Source organism: Egretta garzetta, unplaced genomic scaffold (assembly GCF_000687185.1).
Source record: "Egretta garzetta isolate BGI_Z169 unplaced genomic scaffold, ASM68718v1 scaffold27, whole genome shotgun sequence".
Taxonomy (NCBI): Eukaryota; Metazoa; Chordata; class Aves; order Pelecaniformes; family Ardeidae; genus Egretta; species Egretta garzetta.
The window spans coordinates 3,000,872-3,020,705 of record NW_009260400.1 but is presented as its reverse complement, the minus strand read 5'-3'; the positions used below and the strand labels follow the sequence as shown (position 1 = coordinate 3,020,705).

The 19,834-nt window shown below is 45.1% G+C and overlaps 1 protein-coding gene across 3 annotated transcripts in view; it reads left to right on the top strand.

Moving 5' to 3' along the window:
- The first annotated feature begins 2,048 nt into the window (after nucleotides 1-2,048).
- Nucleotides 2,049-19,834, top strand: part of RSPRY1 (ring finger and SPRY domain containing 1) — a 30,830-nt gene continuing 13,044 nt past the window's right edge. Inside the window, exons 1-10 of one of the 3 annotated variants that reach the window (XM_009643281.2) lie at nucleotides 2,049-2,060; nucleotides 3,998-4,173; nucleotides 6,351-6,847; nucleotides 10,840-10,892; nucleotides 12,311-12,423; nucleotides 15,316-15,442; nucleotides 16,875-16,933; nucleotides 17,419-17,485; nucleotides 18,000-18,131; nucleotides 19,403-19,518. In XM_009643281.2, coding sequence (XP_009641576.1) covers nucleotides 6,501-6,847; nucleotides 10,840-10,892; nucleotides 12,311-12,423; nucleotides 15,316-15,442; nucleotides 16,875-16,933; nucleotides 17,419-17,485; nucleotides 18,000-18,131; nucleotides 19,403-19,518 — 1,014 coding nt within the window. In that variant the 5' untranslated portion in view covers nucleotides 2,049-2,060; nucleotides 3,998-4,173; nucleotides 6,351-6,500. Of the gene's footprint in view, nucleotides 2,061-3,510; nucleotides 3,533-3,997; nucleotides 4,174-6,350; nucleotides 6,852-10,839; nucleotides 10,893-12,310; nucleotides 12,424-15,315; nucleotides 15,443-16,874; nucleotides 16,934-17,418; nucleotides 17,486-17,999; nucleotides 18,132-19,402; nucleotides 19,519-19,834 lie in introns of those variants that run through there. The other 2 variants (XM_035898717.1, XM_035898718.1) reach the window with 2 other exon arrangements.

Below are 19,834 nucleotides of genomic sequence, written 5' to 3'. Positions count from 1 at the left end.
CTTTCCCTCACTGTGGAACCGGCATGGCTCAAGGTCAGTCTGCTTTTGGCTTAGGGTGCTCTTACTACAGCAAGAAAGCAAATGACAGTGGGCGACGGCTCTGTCCTGCGGATGGGGACACACTGTGTGCCAGTAAATGCTGCTTCCCGTGGAGTTTTGACACTAGTCTTAACCCTCCAGGATATTTTTAAAGAAAATAAAATTGAATTAGGGGTTTGCTTCAGATTACACAATATGATGTTTGTTTACTCCCTGCTAAAGGACCAGTGTGGCGGCTCCTGAAGTCCACATCTTGTGTCTGCTGCGTGGTAGCCATGCTGGCCACCAAGTGGCTCTTTCTCTTTAGTTGCACAAGTCTCACAGTTGGGAGGTTGACCTGCGATCTCAATGTGATCTCCTGAGACAGTCTCACTTTTACACTATAACTGTATTTAATTTACTGGAAAATCTTGGTTTTCATCACCTACCCCAATCGTTTCAGAGCTGATATCCCCTCCCTGTTATAAAAGCTTGTGGTTGTGAACAGGCCTCTTCCTCCTCTTATTCCTGCCTTGAAGTTGATTATTTTGCAGCAATTCGTAGCTGTGCTTCCTTCTCATGGTAGTTTAGACTTTTCATCCTGCTGGCATCACAAGAATTTCCACCCCTTCCTTTTTAGGAGCATCACTACTTTGGGAAAGCAATGCTGAGGAAATATTTCTAATTATTTTATCTCCTTAATAGGAAACTGCTGCCAAAAACTCTCAGTTTTGCATTTGAAAAGCTGTCAACTCTGCTGCGTGCTTTGCTGACTGAGTGCCCGTCGTGCACTGCCCTTGAGAGGGGAAATCAATGGTCTAATGCCTGTAACAGTGGCAGAGGCTGGAAAAGTGGCTCTAGGAGCTGAAACCCTTCCTACTCATTTAAGCCTATGAGGGTTTTTTGCTTGGCACCGTGCTCCATTTTGTGGCAAAGAGAGGCATTTTCCATCGTGAGGCAGTATTATGGTTGGCTGCAACTGAATGTTTGAGGGGATGAATCACCAACTCTTGGGCTGTGTGTTGCAGGGAACGCAAGCCTAATGCCACTTGGAGCCGGCTTCTCCATTGGTGTGCGCCCTTGGGTGATCCAGAGGAGGCCTCTTGAGTAGGCTGGGCACCCGCACTGCCTGGCAGGTGCAAATCCACTCAAATCATGTTAGTTTCAATGGCTGATAACTTTTTTTTTTTCTTTCCCCCCCCTCCCACTTGGGACTCCAGCCGTGGCAGGTCGCTCATCTGCATGCTAGGGAGGCATCCAGCTCGAACGGCGTCCAAGCCTGGGGCTTTGTTTGGGGGGAAACTTGCCGGCTCAGTTGGTGCCCTGCAGGTGATTGCTGGCATAGAGGAGGAGGTGTTGGACACTGGTGTGTTCTGCTGCTCCCGCAGTACCTGTTCAGAAAGAGAGGTGTTGGTACCTGATGCTTCTTATAGAATAAAACCTTACATTTTGATCAGATGTTTGGCAACATCATATTCCTGCATCCCAATGTAACATCTGGGGGTCAGAATTCAGAGTGAATGGATGACCCTGCCTGTTGAAAAGCAGGTACTAGCTGCTGCCTTTACCACTTCTTGCACTTAAAAATGTGGGGTCAAGCTTTCATTAAAATACCATTTCAAAGTAAAATAAACGTGCTATCACTTTTATAAATCTAGCTGATGTTGTGAGCAGCTTTTGTAGTCTTGTTATCACGTTCCAAATTTGCCAAAGATTTCTTGGGCAAGTGCAAAACTGATGGGATGGGGCTTTCTAGTGCTGCAGTGTATCCGAATGACACAAGATCAAGATAATCACGGGGAAAGCAGCCACAGCTTTTAACATAGGGAACCCATTCTCTCTCTATCCCCTAGCTTAGCTCTTGCTGGTATTTTCATGCACAGTTGCTTCATCTGAAGGCTTCCAGATCTACTTTGACTTGCACTCATTGATTAAGAAATCGATGTTTGCATGCTGCCGTTGTAGCCCTGGCAGGGGGCAATATGGCTTCTATCCTGGTGACCTTCCAGGGAACCTTGTTCCTACTCTTGTGTGGGGCTTAGGTGTATCTTAGCCGCTAGCTTGTTAACATATTTGGGTTAAAGATGTGATATTACACCATGCAAGGTAAGTCACAAAGCACATGACGTTCTCCCATAGCATAATTTAAGGAAACTGGTACTTTGGTTAGCAATTGGTCACGACGTTACAGCGGAAGCCTGCTCTTTGCTGTGTAACTACTGCAAAGAATGTAAATGGATTATGGAAGACTAGGTCTCCTCCTTAGCTGTGTGTTAACAGCAAAACAAACCTGCAGCCTTCATCTCGGCTGACTGAGCTATTGACTCTCTGGTGAGAACGCTAGGAAAGAGCCCGCGTGCCTGCTGTTGTACCTGGCTTTGAGCATCCAAGTATCCACTGCCAGGTAGGATGAGAGGCTTCTCTTGGCCCACCTCGATACTGCTGTTGGGATGTTCTTGGTTTGCTCCTTGCATTTATTTTTTTAGACAAAAGTCTTCAAAAAAAAAAAAAAAAACCAAAAAAACAAAAAAAAAACAAAACCAAAAAAACCCCAACATCCCCTTACTTCTTTTATTCCCACAATATTTGAAGTAGACTGTTAAGTACTTCTGGAATTAAAACAGCATTCTTGTGTCCAGGTTTTGTTGAGAGCGGGGATTTGCAAGAATCAGGCTTAAAGTTAAATTTTGAAGTTTCTTCCCATCTCTATGGAGAGATTGTCACCTCTTACTGAAACATTAACGTATTTCATCTCTGATGTGCGAAATGCTCGTGGCCTTGCGTGTTGGCTGTGTCACTGAGGTCTCGGAGCCTGGGCAGAAGCAGAACTGATCACTTTCATCGCTTGCATCTCCCTTCTCTGCTGCATTTCCCTGTTCCATCCTGTGCTGATCTGACCTGGAGTTTGATGTCTCTTTCCTGTTTACTTCAGCGGTGAGAGCAAGGGAGTCGGGATGGCCACCGGCAGCCCTGTGCTGCAGTCACGGTTCACTACAATGCTGTGAAGCTGTCTTTGGAAAACACGCCAGCGCAGATGCAATCTAGAACATCGCTGTTTGAAAATGCTTTGCTTGAAAAGTTCTTCCTTTGCACTTCAGAACCCCTCTTTGTGTGTTCGTACTCCGTCCAGACAGGCTGGTTTGCAAGGTGGATATGTAGCCATCTCTTCTTCCACCTTATGCACCGAATTCCCCCAAAGAGGAGACATGGCCTCAAGTTGTGCCAGGGGAGGTTTAGGTTGGACATTGGGAAAAATTCCTTCCCGGCAAGGGCTGTCAGGCCCTGGAAGGGGCTGCCCAGGGAAGGGGTCGAGTCCCCATCCCTGGGGGATTTTAAAAGCCAGGCAGACGAGGTGCTTGCGGCCAGGGTTTGGTGGTGGGATGGCAGGGTTAGGGGAACGATTGGGCTTGGTGAGCTTAAAGGGCTTTTCCAACTCAAACAGTTCTGTGATTCTATGAATTATTCAGCCTTTCAGGTGGTTTGAGGCTTGACAACGAACTCCATGTATGTGACGGTAAGCAACAGCCCAGTGAATGCTGTCAGACTCAGTTCTTTACTAAATAAGGGGCGTTTATCCTTTTCCCTTTATCCAGTCAACTTTTATAGTGTCCTTGCTTTTATTTTCTGCTGTCCCTACTCCACTGAAGGCTGATCTGGAGCAGATGTTGTTGCTTCCCTTCTTGTTCCTGTAAGCAGTGATCTGAGGGCAGGAGTCGGTTGCTGCTCTACACTTGCTGTGGCGTCTGGAATACCGAGGCTGGAAAAATAGATTGGGCTCTCTGTAGCCGTGTCTCGTCCTAAAGCTAGTAGGTGGCAAACTGGTTTCTGAATCCTTGAGAGAACTTCCTCTGTAAAGGCTGAACGTGGCTGAAAATAACAGTGTGCCTTGATGTTGTGGCGGTGTAGGGAGGGGGTGGCGTGCGTCTGCTGTCAAGGCAGCTTCCAAGTGAATTGTTCTTTCTTTTCCCTCTGTCTTCAGGGACGCTTCAGCGTAGCTCCTGAAAGTAAAAGCAGTCAGCCGTAATGACTCGCTGCCCACGATAAGGGCTTACAGGAGCTGGATACAACCGTGTCTGTGCCCTGAAGAAGTACTGTCCGCTTGTTGCAGTGCTCTGTGAGCCAGCCCTGCTGCTCCTGCACCAAACACGCTTAAGGGTGAGTTGATCATAACCACTTGTCTTTAATCATGCTTTAAGTTGTCAAACAGAAAACCCTAGGTTTCAATAATCAGTTCTAATCTTGACTTATGTCTATTTTTGTTTCCTTAGGTAGGTCCTTATTCATTGCTAATCCCTAAAATACAGCTTTTCCATACTCGCTTTAATGACAGGGTCGATTCACTGCATTAACGTTTTCCTAAGTTACAGAACAGCTTAACTAAGCTCAGAGTCTAAATCCGTGACGCACTAATAATGCAGTTTTACATTTTAGTGACTTACGTTACTAAAATAGCCTTAAATGATCTGGATTCACAAATATATGCATATTTTTTCCTTCGGGAGACATGTTTTGCATTGCACATAAATGGCTCTTCTTTAAAAAAACCCAAAACCGACCAACCAAAACCCTCCCAGCCTTTCAAAGCCATTTGAACCAGTTGTGATCTTACACAATTCCATTTAAGATCTGTGCAGTCTGTATGGGCACCCCCGCACCTACTTCTTACTGGCTGAGAGGGTAAGAGCTGTACCGGCTCGGGGGAAGGACTCCTGAGCCTGGTGGCCCACTTCTGGTTGTGGTCAACCTGCTTAGGGAATGAGGCAAGCACACTGTGATGCTGAAACCCTTTTATGTTCTGTGGCTTAGGAATTTTCTGAACCAGAAGTCAAGATCTTGGGGTTTTTTTGCAATTAATATCCTCTGAGGGATTCCTGCCCCCCTCCCCCAAGTTAGCCTTCAGTTAATTCCTTAACGCTGAACTTTTCACCACGCTAAAAGAAGGTGACGTACTTCAGGCCCACAGAAGCATCTGTGAGAGCTTGTTTGCGGGGCCTTTCCAGTGACAGCTATACATCCAGAGACTGGCTTTTTTGCCCAGCCTCTGGCTTCCCAAATAACGTCGTTATGAGGTTGTCCCGATTGGCAGCTGGCGATCGCCCAGTTGCTGGTTGCCTCCAATGTTAGGGAGCCTTTCATATCTTGAAGGTGGCAACTGTCTTTGTCTTTTAATTCTGGGGTGCTACGTATCTGCTGTTAAATAGATTATTTAATAATTGTGGAATAGTAATAAGCTGTTACAGGATATTCACCATAATTCCTAGCTTAAATGTTAAACTTCATTCTTAAAAGAATAACATGAGTTTAGCCTTAAAAGTTACTTATTGATTCTGCCATGCTTGGAGTAGTGACATGATGCCTCTTGAAGGGCTTCATTTTAGCTAAGGCTTTACGTCATGTTCTACAGAAATATATGCTATGGCTTGAAAAAGAACTTGTGACAAGGCAGGGTTTTGAATCCTTTTGTACTTTCTAGCACTGTCTATGCAGTGATTCCGAGGGACTGCCCTACAATCCCAGTTGCTGGTGGGCCTTTATTTGATGCAGACTGTTTGAATCGAGAACAAAAGAATGATGGAAACAGTCTTGAATCCCCAAAAGGGGAAGAGTGGGTTGACACTAGGCTCAAACAAGCATACAACCTACACAAAACCCACCCCTTCCAAAATCCCCATTTGATTTGTAGGCATTAAAACGGTGCCTGTAATGCCTGTTGATTTCAGGGTCGGTGCTTGGTGCTTTTTTGGGTGAGAATCCTGCTGATGTAGGCATGTTCCAAAAAGAGGCGTTTATATGCAGATGGGTTAAACACAGAGTTCACTGCCAAATCTGTTGTTTGTTGAGATTAACTAAAACTGTAAAGAGACGGTTTGTTACTATTTGGGCTGTTCTGTATAGTGAGCCTGGAAACAACACTGAACATTCCCAATGTGAAATGAGAGCCTTCAGTGTGCAGCCTTTGCTTGCGTGGCTTGAGCAGTGTGTCTGTAAGGGGTAAGGAACATGTGAAGCTGTTAGTACTTCACACTTGAAGGGTAGCAGTTTGCTAGATTTAAGGACAACGTTGTTCCTCTGCATCCAGAAACCATGGAAGAACTGGGAAATAATAGGTAGTGTGGAAAGGAATGGTGCGTGGGCGGGAGCTACTTGCCCAGTGAACTCCCCGCTCCTCCTCTTCCCTCCTTTCCCCCTTCCCACAACAGACCTCAGGTACAACCCTTATGTTTTCGAGTTGCTTTGTCCACCCAGACTGATGCTGTTTACTCAAATAGGAACTCCTCTGTTACTCGTTCAGAGTAGTAACACTGATTCTTGTTTTGGGTTTGCTTTTTCAGACCTCCTTCTGGATGACCAATGTGTGTTATAACCGATTATATCGGAAACTAAGCCTCCAACTTCCCATTCATTCCAGCTGGTAGCAACGTGTACAATGCAAAAACCCCACAATTCAGGAGCACACAAACATTACTCTTAAAACTTTCTAGATGATCGTAGTTGCTTTGGTTGTGTTCTATGCTAGCAGAAGCCTTTTTCAAGGTTTGCTCTTGACTCTAGAGCACCACGTTCCCTGCTTACTGGGAGCCTTGGGGGCTAGCAACATGGGAAACTCTTGCGTTTGCCGTGATGACAGCGGAGCAGAAGACAACGTAGAATCTCGGAGTCGGCAAACAGAGAACAGTAGAGTACATGTACCCGAAGCAAGAAGCCACCCAAGGGACCCTGTCCGGCCACCCAGGAGGGGTCGAGGGCCTCATGAACCGAGAAGGAAAAAGCAGAATGTGGATGGGCTAGTACTGGACACACTGGCTGTAATTCGGACGTTAGTAGATAAGTAAGTACTGCCTCAAGGAATAATTCAACATGAATGAAAATGTTCTTGTCTTCTTCTCTCAAACTGTGGCTCCACCAATCTACATGTGACCCTCCCTGAAGCAGCTGCATATTTCCATTTGGAGGCTTAGGAGAGAAGCACCTTTCCTAGGTAACACAAGTGACTCCTGAGTGCCCAGGCACCGACTCTTCCAGGAGCTGAGGCGCTTTCTCACAGCTCCTCTGTGGGCCGACACTCAGGTGGGATGAGGAGTGCGCTCAGCATTTCTTACCTGGCATAGATACGCAGTTTAGGAAGCGATGAACGCTCCAGAGTTTGGGCACCTCCATCCTAAAAATCGGTTGTTGTGCAAGGTTTCTGTTTACTTCTTTTGAAATGGTTAAGCAAAGCTGAGTGCTTTGAGCTTTGGTAGCCTCTATAAACAGACTGAGGTTTTCTTTCCAGTTATAACTCTGACTACTTTTTAAAGACCACGTGTTGTGGCTGTTCAACTCATGAGCCCAGTATCGCATTCCTTGCATGCCCAAAGCCTCCATTAGGGGTGTGGAGGATATTTATGGATTTTTTTGTTTGTTTTGTTTTGCATTGCTTTCTGCAAAGCTTTAAAAGGACCTTAAAAATGATGGCTTAAGTTAGCTCATCACCTTTTGGATTAGGAACTGGAAAGGCCAAAACAGAAGGAAAAACACTGCTGTAGCTTCAGCTGGGGTTTGAGGTGGGGGAGGCCCAGGATAAGTGAGGCCTGATGCAGGTACCTGCATCGGTACACTGGAACGTGCCTGCAGAGGAGGTTGCTTTCCTGCTGTAAAATCCTTCACATGGAAATACCAGGACACATTTTTTTCCTGAACATTTCAATCTAAGAGGGTGGGGTTTTTACCAGGTTTTATTTTGTGGTCTATCTTAAGCTCACTGTTAAAATCACGGCAAATTGTTTTGAAAGGCTCTCCCTGATCTCACATGTCTTCCCCTTTCCCCTCGGTTCAGCTCCGTAAACTGTTTCACAATGCTTTTGTGCATAGTTGATCCTGTTTCTGTGGGCCTTGCAATTGGTTTTGCAACCTTGTGCATGCTTTCTGATGCTACTGAGGGCAATATGCAGTTACTTCGCTCATCCTGGAGTCCTGGTTCTGACAAATTCCTGAAGCTGCTGTACTGTTTTTTTTCTATACAGACTCCAGTGAAATGCTTTTAGATTCACATAATCACAGAGGCTGGGAAGGACCTCCAGAATTTCATCTGCTCTAGCCTCCTGCTTCAAACCCAGGTCTAGCTGGAGCGGGTGGCTCAGGGTCTTACCCTGAGTCAAGTGCTGACCCTCTTCATAAGATGGAGATTCTCCACCTCCTTGGGTTCCAGTGCTTGACCACCCCCATGCTTTAAATAAGTAAATATTTTTAAAAATTAGAATTTCCCATGTTCCAACGCATTCTTATTGCCTCTTGTCCTGGTGCTGTACACCTCTGAGAGGAGTCTGGCTCCATCCTCTCTGCCCTTTCCAACACGTAGTTGCAGACAGCCATAAGATTTCCCTGTCCCCAAGGATGAACAAATCTTTCTCTTGGCTTCTGTTTGTATGCTGCATTCTCCAGCCCTCGCCCATCTCGGTAGCCTTCTGCCAGATGTGCTCACTTACAGCAATGCCCCTTTCATCCTGGGGAGCCCAGAAATGGGCTGTACTGTTATACTGGTTTCCCTCATTTCGTGTTAAGGTGAGGCACAGTCAGTTTTATAACACAGCTACATATGGCAAGTTGTTGCAGGTAAGAACAAGACCTATGGCTGTGAATAATGGAGGGGTCTGAGGCAAACTCTCTGAATGAGTCTGAAAAAAAATTAAGGAGTCTTTCTGCTAGACTTGAAGCTAATCATAGCCCTGCTTAGATTAATGGGAATGCTCACCTGGGGCGGGAGGGGGGGAGAAAGTAATCCATGTCTGGAAATCCTGGTTTTCGGTGTAAGTGAGAGACTGTAGGAATAAGTATGTTCCACTTTTACCTGTTCCTCCTGGAGCCTGACTTTCTTTTCACTTTTTACCGCCACAGTTGAAGGGAGTGGTAGGGAAGGTGGCAAATCTCTTCATGTCAAAAAAAGTGCAAGAACAAAGTCAAACTACAATGAAACCATGTGTGTAACAGTAGGTTGGAAATGTGGGCTTCAATGTGATGGTAGAGCTTTGAAAAGCCACAGATTGCGCTCTGAAGGATGGAAGGCAAAACCCTTTTTCTGACAATTTTTTTTTCCCAAGTTCTGTACTGAAGGTTAATACATGGGGATGCTGAGATGAGTTGTAAATGAAGGTGCTCTGCTGAGGTCTGCAATGAGCAGCTGCTTTCCCTGATTGCTGTTTGTTTGGGATCTCTTGGGGGGGAGGTTGGTTGTTTTATCAAATCTCAAAGGTCAGGTCTAAACTCTGTCTGACAACTGCTTTTCTTCCTCCCATATCTAGAGAGAATTCCTTTCTAGAAGGGAAGGAGTTAAGGTTTTCTGAGGCTAGGAAATGACAGAAGTACTTCATTTGGGGAGGTGATACGAAGCGCTGCTTTACAATGCAGAAACAGGCAAACTGATGGTGGTGTTTCCAAGTGAGGCAGGTGGGGATGTTTGGGAATGCACTGGTTCAAATCGGTGGGGCAGAACCCTCCTTTGCTCAGCACCAGCACTGCTAATGCCTGCTACCCCTGGCCGAATCCAAAATCTTCCTGATAAAAATTCCTTCCTTTTTTTTATCATAGCCTGTACTTGTATTTGTGGTCGGGCTTTGTTTTTTTTTTTTTCTTCTTTCTCTGAGTCTTTGCATCCTTTCCCCTGGGGTAACTCCGCTTGCATTGCTGCTTCTTCCCGCTGGGGAGATGTTTCCAGAAGAAAGGCAAAGAGATGGGGGTCAGACTTGGTGATCTTAAAGGGCTTTTCCAACCTAAATGATTCTATGATATTTGTTTCCAATGTTATGGCAATATAGAAGTGTGTTCAAACTTCAGCATTTTTTTTGTACAAATATTTAAGAGAATGTTAATTTTTTTTAATTTTTTTTTTTAAGAAAAGCATGTATTTTTATCATATATTTTTAGTTGAAACTGAGATTTTTCTCTTCTTTTCTAATTAACTGCTCCAAAGTAGGTTGGCTTTACTAGCCACATGATTAATCCATGTTGAAATTTTCTAAAATTCAGCTGTATTTAGCATTTCTGGTTTCATTTCAGAGGGATGGGATAGAAATGGAGCCCGGGGTTAGTGCCCAACGCCTCCATGGCACCGAATAAAGCATTTGGGACGTGCGGCTGCAGAAGCCTTTCCCGGACCCAGAAGTCCTTACTGGGTTTTGAGGTCTCGCTGTAGGTACCTCCAGCAGCAGCGCCTGCTCAGATAAGCACATGTGCCCTGGCCGTAGCTTCTGGCCCTTGCTTCAGCAAACCAGGCTGAGGGACTGATCTGATTGAACTTCTTACACACATTGTGTTGGAAAAGGGAATGGGGTTAAACATCTTCAGTTAAACTGCCTTAACTGATTCTTACAACTCTTGTGGATGAGTTCGAAGTCCATCATGCTGTTAGGTGGTTTGCCTTTCAGTTTTCTGGGGGGTTTTGCATATTAATATTTAATGTGTTGCATGTTTTTATGTATTCATACGCTGTTCTTTGTTCACGTCACAGCCTCTGACGTACAGTCTCTTGTTATGTACTCCAAGGAGCCCCACTAATGAATAGCACTGTGTCTAAGCGTTACGTTTAGCTCTCAGGCATGCTGGTGTGTCTTACCGTTTCATTTATCAGCTCTTGAGGATGTGCAGGTGTTGACTTTGAGCCAGGAAATGGCTCAGATCCCATCTGTGTTTCAGATCTGATCAACGGCATTAGCAGCCTGCAGCTGATATATCTTCCTTCTGTTAAATGTGTACTGGATTCGCTTTATGTCTGTGTGTTATCGCTTTATGTGGTGCATTATGTTGATGATTGTGCATAAATTTTGACCTGTGTGATATCTCTTTCAGTGACCAGGAGCCTCCTTATTCAATGATCACATTGCATGAGATGGCAGAAACAGGTACTGAGGCACTGTTGGGCATTTCGGTTGTGACTCCAAAAAATCCTTCTTTTCTTTGCAAAGAAAAATAGGCGCTGGCAGCGCATATTGTGACTTGCTGTAGCTCTGGGGGTGTGGGAGCCAAACCATGGTTCTGCCCTTCAGAGGTTTCACTCAGCTCATGGTGTTTGCCTGAGGTTTGGTTTTTTTTTTTTTTGAACTCTGTTGAACTTCCTTCATGAAGTTGCAGGAGCAGCCAATGGGTGGCCGCAAAGACGCTGTAAAGGCTTCAAACCATAAGCCCCAGAGAATGTCTCTGCAGTAAGGCAGAAACAACCCATAAATGTATGGAGACGTGGCTTAGGCCCATGTGCTCCAGCACTGGCAAATAGCACATGCTTTTTATCTGGGCTTCTGCTGTCCTTGGAGCTGCACTTTACTGATGTAGCTGTTCCAACCAAATGCTCCTGGAAGCTGGGCCGTTTGTGCAAGGGATTTTTTTTTTTTAATTTGTTACAGTGGGAGAAATTCTCCCAGCTCAAGGCCTCCACCAAATTTCTGGTGCAGGTGAATTTTTGTCTCTTAGTAGAGTTGGTACTGGCCTCAGGAAATATATTTCTATATCAAAATAAATTAATCCACCTCATTAGATATTACAACAATTCAGTAAACTGTTTTTGGGGGAATGTGCTAACAAAACCCAAACCCCAGTGCATTACTACATTTGCCTGTCATTATGGAAGGGAGCGCTAAGTCTCTTCAATCTCGCTCGTATGCAGGTACAGGCTCTGCCTTTATTTTCACTTCTGAAGGGTTTTCTTGTAAACCCAAATCTGTTTATTGGTAGTTTAACATCTTATCTGCAACTTGTTGTTTGCTTGGAAGTAGAAGCCCTTGTCTGCTCATTGAAAGGATATCTCTTTAGACCACTGGGCATGGGAGAAGCTAATGCAGTTTTGAGGCCTGCATTACCTGAAGGGAACTCAGGAAGAATCCTCTGATTCTGGCTAGAAGAAAATATTCCTTCAGTGTCCTTGTGGCTGCAGCATGGGGCACCTAAGAGTTCATGCTGGCCGCTGCACTCCTGCAATGGAACAAAGTGCTTGTCCGTACATGTCATGAGCATTCCTAATAGGACTGGGAGCTCAAAGATGCTCTGGCGTGGGCAAGGCTGTTCTCCAAATGATATAAGCACTTGTTATTATTGCCCAAGCAGCTGTAAACTTTTTTCCCCTCTTTGAATTTAACCTCCCAAACTACTGTGGACTAAGATGTTGATGTAAAAAGTAAACTGCTGGGGGGTTGTTTTCTTCTTCCTGATGTCTGTAAATGCCCTGGGTAACTCTGAGGATTCTTCCCTTTGCATTTACGGATGTGTTTTTGACACTTCAGAATTGCAGTGTTAATTCTGAGTATGACTTCTGTTTTGTGGTTGACAGATGAAGGCTGGCTGGAAGTTGTCCAATCTTTAATTAGAGTAATTCCATTGGAAGATCCCCTGGGACCAGCTGTTATAACGCTACTACTGGATGAATGTCCGCTGCCGACAAAGGTGAGTTTGGAGCGTCACATGTTTATCTGTGGCTGGGTTTCAGTTATTTGCAGTTGCCACACTCGTGATGGCTTCTGGGTGGGTTTTGGCAGCGATGCAAGACTCGTTAGCTTCTCAGAAAGTTGGTGTAACTGAGTAATTTGTGGTGACCTTTATCTGATTGCTGCTTAATGCTAGAAGCACTGTGGGGGGAAAAAAAAGAAATCTGGTCCATGGGGAAGAAAAAGAGGTGGTTGGCCCTTAGCTGCCTTTGTTGCTGCCCGCTCCTGCCACATGGTGTGTGTGTGCCGTGCAGCGAGAGTGTTCGGGTGCTGCGAAAGCAGGACAAGTTCCGCTGCTTCGTTCTCAAGTTCCGAAAGCTGCGCCTTTACAGGTCACTATTGGATTTGTTCCTGCCCCGCACGTCAGGCGTGAGATGCGAGTGGGTGTGTTGCATCAAACAAATGGCACTTTTTACCTACGACAGTATTCAAATTTGCCAAAACCATAGCTGGATACTTTTTTTTTTTTTTTTTTTTTTTACGGACTACCAATCAGTTTTTTGGATGGAAAGGTGTCCTGAGGTGTTGGTGCTGGTTTGGTACAGGTGTTCTAGTGGGAGCTGGGAGTGCTTTAGGGCACTAACCATCGCTGAATCCCTTTGAACGAGACGATTGTAGAGACCTAGTCTGTCCTCAGATGCTCGTTGTCATCTCACTTCATCAGAAATCAATGATGACATCATAGCAGCTTTCATTTATTAATCTACTTATGCTGCCAAGTTTAGTTTTCAGTTTGAATTGGTAGGCATATAAAATGCTGCTTGCTTTTTGTCTCGCATTAATGCCTGGGTGGCTGGAGTGCCAGCCAAGCTCTCTGACTACCCAAGGTGAGGGGGTTTTTCTCTAGGCTGCTGATCAAAGTCACCTGAGGCTTTTGAACAAGGTGAATGTGGTATAACTGTCACACAGACTGCAAAATTATTTTCTGAAAACAAAGTTATGACTGGAAATCTTGCCTGCTTTGAGAAAGAAATCAGGTAATGGAGAGCACTGTGAATGTGCAATGTGAAGAGTGATTTCATATTTTAGTTTGACTACACAATGTACTTGGGCAATCAAATGATTTGTTTTTCGAAAGCCACGTTTAGGAACTTTAACTTTGAGGAGTTAGCTGTGTAATAGTTGACCTTCACAAGACCAAAAGGCGTAAGATGTCTGTTTCTGGAGTGCACAGGGGTCGGTTTTCCTGTGCAGTCTCTTCATGGCATAGGGAGCTGCAGTTGTGGGATCTGCTGGTCACATGCGGCCTAGCAAAGTGTCTGCTGCTGTTTGTTTTCCTCCTGTTCAGGGCAAGTTCAAGTTTTTGGTCTTAAGGACTTTAAGTCAGTGCCCCGTTTCTGGGTCAGCTGGGAATGGCAGCAGGCTGTATTTCATCTGCTGTTGTTGTAGGCTATGAAGTTAAAATGGCACTGTGGTAAACTGTTTAGTCTAGAAAGTCTCTATTTAACTCGGAATAGTTGGTGTCTGACAGTTCTAGTAATGGCTCAAAGCAGCATCAGTGTATGTGAAGCACCTAATTTTAGTGAAGCTTTTCCACCCCAACTGTGCGGCTCAGCCATCCCTTCTCCTTCTTCTGTTCCTTCCACTTAGCGTCAGTCCTGTTCATCAGTTCTGGTTTTGTGGCTTTTCGGTGTTATCTGTGTGCAAACCCCAGGCAGTGAATGTCTTTGAGTGGCTCAGAACAAACACAATTCAGAAAAACATACGCATATATTCTTCTGCAAAGCATTCCAAACGGCCCCCTTCCCCCCCCGCCAACATCCTTCTCTCTAAACTGGGGAGATGTGGATTTGAGGGGTGGACTGTTCGGTGGATGAGGAATTGGTTGGATGGTCACATCCAGAGGGCAGTGGTCAATGGCTCGATGTCCAGATGGAGACCGGTGACAAGTGGTGTCCCTCAGGGGCCTGTACTGGGACCAGTGCTGTGTTCCATATCTTCATCAATGACACAGCGGGATCAGGGGCACCCTCAGCAACCCAAACCATTCCATCATTCTATGATTCTATGATATTCAACTTGAGCAGTGCCCTCCCCCTGCCCTCAGCAGGCAGCTGATGATTTCAACACAAGGAGTTCTTCTATTTTAATTAGATCTTAGCCTGAGATGATGCAGTTTCAATCTGAATCAGCTGAAACCTTCACGAAGCCTGGAAAGTTAAGGGGGATTTGGAACTTTGTGGGGTGGGATCTCCCTGTGGGATAACTTGTTCTGATTAACCCCTAACTGCGCTGCACATGCCCCCATGCTTTGGATCTGTCTCGAGTTTTATCCATGCTGTGCTGCCTGAATGAAGCAAGTCACAGCATGGCTGTCTAGATTTATTCCCCTCTTTGGTCACTTCCTAAACCAGTGGGACCGCAGAAAGCCATTTATGCTCTCAAGAATGCTGTTTATGATGTCCCACAAAGCTGACAGCATCCTAAATTTATGATGGGGGTGTGGGCTTTTTTTTGGGGGGGCACATATCCAGTCCTGAATTCTAAAGCCTAAACCAGCCCATTTCTTTTGGAAGGGGCGGGAGCTTTAGGATGCTGGAGACAGATGAGCTGGTGGTAATGCCGTGTGTGCCCATTGCTCTTGCTTGCCTCTGCCTACTGTCCAAGTTCTTCTTGCTATGGGTTGCTCACTTGTGTGCACCCAGAGGTGTCCTGAGCTGCTGATCACAACAGTCACCAGCAGTCTGATGGTAATTTTAAAGCTACAAGTCTTAAAAGATTGCCGTGCTGTCTGGAATATGATGCTGACTTCAGTAATACAGTGTAAAAATAATTTGTCATGCTACATTGCGTTGGGGGAAAGCAGTATCTGTTGGTAGTGTTGAAGCCCCTTCCATTCTTCCTTTTTCAGGATGCGTTACAAAAGTTAACTGAGATACTAAACCTGAGTGGAGCTGCTGCTTGCCAGGATGCCTGTCACCCTGCCAAACACCGGAATACGACCGCGGTACTGGGATGCCTAGCAGAGAAGTTAGCAGGTAACGCCACAGGGTTCTTCTGAAAGCTTGCCCTTGGCTCACTGAAACGCCTGCTGCTTTAGCAGCCACGATGCAGACGAATTCAGAAACTTTTTCTTAGAACTGATTAATGTTTGGCATCAAGGGAAGACCTTGTGTGACAAAGTCTGCTTGATTAAAATGTTGAGCAGTCAGTGTCTGAATGAGCCATTGTCTGAATGAGCCATTCGCAGTCCCAAATACGTAAAAAGACCAAATCCTTCTGACGTATGGCTGGCGACTGTGGATCGACGTTTGTTGATGGGATAGTGCCTTAGCACTGGTAATCAGTCTTCTGGCTGGGCGGGAATTACTGAGAACACGTAGCCCTTCAGCTGTTCTGCAGGCAGGGTACCAAATTGGTGCTCTGAGGCTGTACAGAGATAGAAAAGAAGGATGCTCTTTCTGCTAAACGTGTGTCCTGTTGTAGTTAGCTGAAAAGTTTCTCTCTTCTCATCGCTTAAATGAAAGCTGCTGGGATTCTATTTTAAGGTCACTTTTCATATAGAACCTTTTATTCCCTGTCATTTTGAGTGCCCTGCTGGAAAATTGATGACTAAGTTTCCTCCCTGCTGATGGTTGGTTTTGTATTGAGTGTTTTGCTCCTTCTCTGAAAGCGGACAGGAAAAGGAGGAAAAAGCCATTGTCTGGTATCACCTAATGGTTATTAAAAAATAGTTTCACTATTTCTGTCAAAAAACGCCGTAAAGAACAAGGGCAGGAAGTGTTTCTTGACTCCAGTATGCACACCCTGTTATACTAAGTCAGAACTAGACTCTGTATCAACTTTTGTCTTGGTGGCCATGGAACGGTTCCCCCTGTATCAGCTCAGGCAGCAGATCCATTAACGCTGTGTTGGAACCCTTTGCAGTCTGTTAGAGTTTGTTGATGCCAGAGTTTGATTCCCTTTTATCTCTCGTGATCGAGCAGACAGTATTTCAGGGCACTTTATTTTTTTTTTCGGCTGCTTGCCATGCTGCTGCTGCAGACGGTATAATTAACTACTAAGCAGGCTGTATTAGATGCTCAGTTTTGCATCTTTTTGGGCTACTGATAAATGGAGCTGGTGTTTGTACTTGGCCTCTGGAAGTGAAGGGGAGTCGGGCTCTTTTTGAAAGCAGTGAGCATAAAAATGCTAAGCAGGGGCTGATGGAGTTTTACTTCAAAACTTGAAAGTTTGGCTGGAGCTCTGTACCCATTTACTGCAGGTAAACTGAATATCTTTGTGACTTTGCAGTGACACTGTAATTATCAAACATGTAGCAAATATTTGGCTGGGAACAATGATGACTGTTTGCTATTATAGTTCTCCTCTGCTGCAAAGTTCTTAAATGTTGTTCAATTTGAAAGTTCTGTGTGATGATGAGTATGTGGCAGATCCTGTGGAGGGATTTCATTTTTAATGTTCTTGTAGGTCCTGCGAGTATAGGCCTGCTCAGCCCTGGCATATTGGAGTATTTGCTTCACAGCTTGGTAAGCGTCTTCAATCTTTTTGTATGTATCCGTACTGAGCAATTACCATGCAATTGATTTTTTTTTTTACCTTTTTTTTTTTTTTATTACTGCTGTGGAAAGTTAGGGTCATGGTTGATAAATACTGGCAATGTCTGTTATAGAAAGTTGAGATTCCAGAGAGGGGGGGCGGCTGTGTTGCCATCCTTGGAGGTAACTGGAAGTCAGCAGGGCAACAAGCAGCCTGATTCACTGCCTGGGGCCAGGGTTTAGTGGTGGGATGGCAGGGTTAGGGGAACAGTTGAGCTTGGTGAGTTTAAAGGGCTTTGCCAACCCAAACAATTCTGTGATTCTACTCAAACCAGCTCTCAACAGGGGGGGCAGGCCAGCTGACCTTTGGAGACCCCTCACAACCCAATGTGTTCTCTGACAGACTTAACAGCTTTTCCTATCTATCTGCGCTGGGTATTTTTATTAAATAACTTTTCTTACTGCCCGTGTTTTAGAACTTCCAGTCCCACCCAACAGTGATGCTGTTTGCACTAATAGCACTGGAGAAGTTTGCACAAACGAGTAAGTATCAGCCTGATAGGGCTTGGAACAGCCGTAGTGTGGCTTCTACCGTGTGGTTGCTGCTTGCTTCATCTGATAACACTTGGGAGCGTGACAGAGACTGAGTTGGGGGGAACACAAATGTAGAAGAGAAGTGTTTGTCTGCTTACAAGCAGGAAGAAATATTTATTGCTGTAGTGACACCTCTCTGCCCCTCAAAACCTTTGAGGTACTTGCTGAAACTCAGTGCAGTCCTCCCAGTTAGACAGTGCTGTAGAAGGACTTGGGGCATGAGGCCTTTGGTGCTTGAAAAGGAGTAAATATGGCTTGGAGAGATGGAGACCAGCCGTGACGATGCAGCTCCGTGCCGAGAAATGGTGCATCTGAGTGACAAGTTAACTGCACATCTGCCTGTCATGTTGTTTCTAATGCTGAGGTTTGGAAGGGGGAGGGGTGTTCTACTGCATCTGTAGAATGTTACTATTTTGGCCTAAACTTACCCCCAGTTTTGTTCTTTTTTGCTGTCAAATTGCAGGTGAAAATAAAATGACAGTGTCTGAATCGTGCATTAGCGACCAGCTGGTCTTGCTAGAGAAATGGACGGATAACCCAGACTATTTAAAACGCCAGGTTGGATTCTGCGCTCAGTGGAGTTTAGACAATCTGTGTAGGTATAACAGAGGGATGGATTCGTTCAATATTCGTCGCTTCTCCAAAGAGATGGAGGATGACTTTGTGTTTGTGTTGTATAAGCACTTGCTGCAAATGTAATAAGCCTGACTGCATATGTAATAAGCCTCCTTCAAAAAAAAAGAAAAGGGCAAATCAATGTAATTGCATGGCAAGGCAGGTTTGGCAGGGAGAATGTTTGGGCAAGGAAGTGGTTTGTACTTAGCAAGTTGGAGCTGCGATGAAAATTCTTTGCCCCGTGTTTCCTGTAACCTGCGCCTCAGCCAATGCACTGAGCAGCTCCATCCCTGCAGCACAGCTGGATCACTGACACACCCTGGTGACAGTCGCTGTGGTTGCGGCCCAGCAGTGCACAGTCTCACAGAATTATTAAAGACTTCTTAAAGGAAAGATGCGGCTTTGCGATTGAAGTGAAGAGTGTGTGACAAAGCACTTTGCTTGGCCTGTCCTTTTGGATGAGTCACAGTCACCCAGTTTGCTCCCTTAGTTGGGATTTCGAGGGTGAACAGCTCTGAAGACCTTGTAGTTTCTAACACCTTTTAGATTAATTTGGGTAAAAGATCCTGTACGGCTTTGCAGGATGTTGGCTGGCTCACAGAGTGTCAGGCTCAGCTGTGTTTAGTAAACACCCATATAAGCGTCCTAGCAAGTTTGGGATACACAAAGGGTCCTTGGATAAGATCTCCGATTTGTAAATTAACGTGCATGTGTCAGCAATGCAACCACTTGGCAAGAGAAACACTCCTGATCCTTCCATGGGAAGAGGGGATGCAGGGAGGAAGAGCTGCTTTGGCTCAGTTCAAGTTCATTGCCTATCTGAAAAGGAGAGGGTAAAAAAAAAAAAAGAAGAAATCATTATTTTCCCCTTCTTCCCCATCCGCAAAGTCTTTTCCACTGTGATGAATCAGAAAAACTCCACCAGCTGAATACACAAATACAGTGGTAACTCCTGAAACGGAGGCATCTTGGTGTGAACTTGGATGCCTTGCGTTTGCCTGTGGCTTTCCTGAAAGGAGTAATTGGATTGTGGGAGTGCTAGTCAGAGGCATAGGTCGTGGTCTTGTGTTTAGAGGACGTTTAACACACGGTGCTTTGGAAATGATGCTGTCTTCCTGCTGGCAGAATACTGATATTTCACTCACTTGTGCCGAAAACAAGTTGGATCCTAGCGAGATTGATTGCCACTGTGCAAGATGTTTAAAATGAGGCTTTTCTGCAGCAGTGATGAAAATAAGTTTTATTTTGCAGTTTTAAAAGAAGGCAGGCAGTTTACGTATGAGAAGGTTGACTTGACCAACATTAGGGCTATGCTGAACAGCAACGATGTCAGCGAGTACCTGAAGATCTCGCCGCATGGACTGGAGGTAGGATGTCACTTCATCATCTCAGTCTGAAAAGGAGTCTGAAGAAAAAGGCAGGTTTCAACTATTTTTGTTTGCTACTTGCTCCCGCAATTTCCTAGAATGAATCAAAGCTCCCTGCTAGCTTTGTAGAGATGACTTGTTTTGTCAGGGGGTTGTAGCATCCCTATGCTCATCTTGGTCGTAGAAATGTTCACAGTACCTGTGCCCCAGAACTTAGAAAAGTGAGGAGGATTCTTAAGAGCCAGCTGGCTTTTCACTCATTTCTGCCTAAAATTGTTCACCAAGTACAATTCCTGTTGTTTGCCCTGTCTAATTC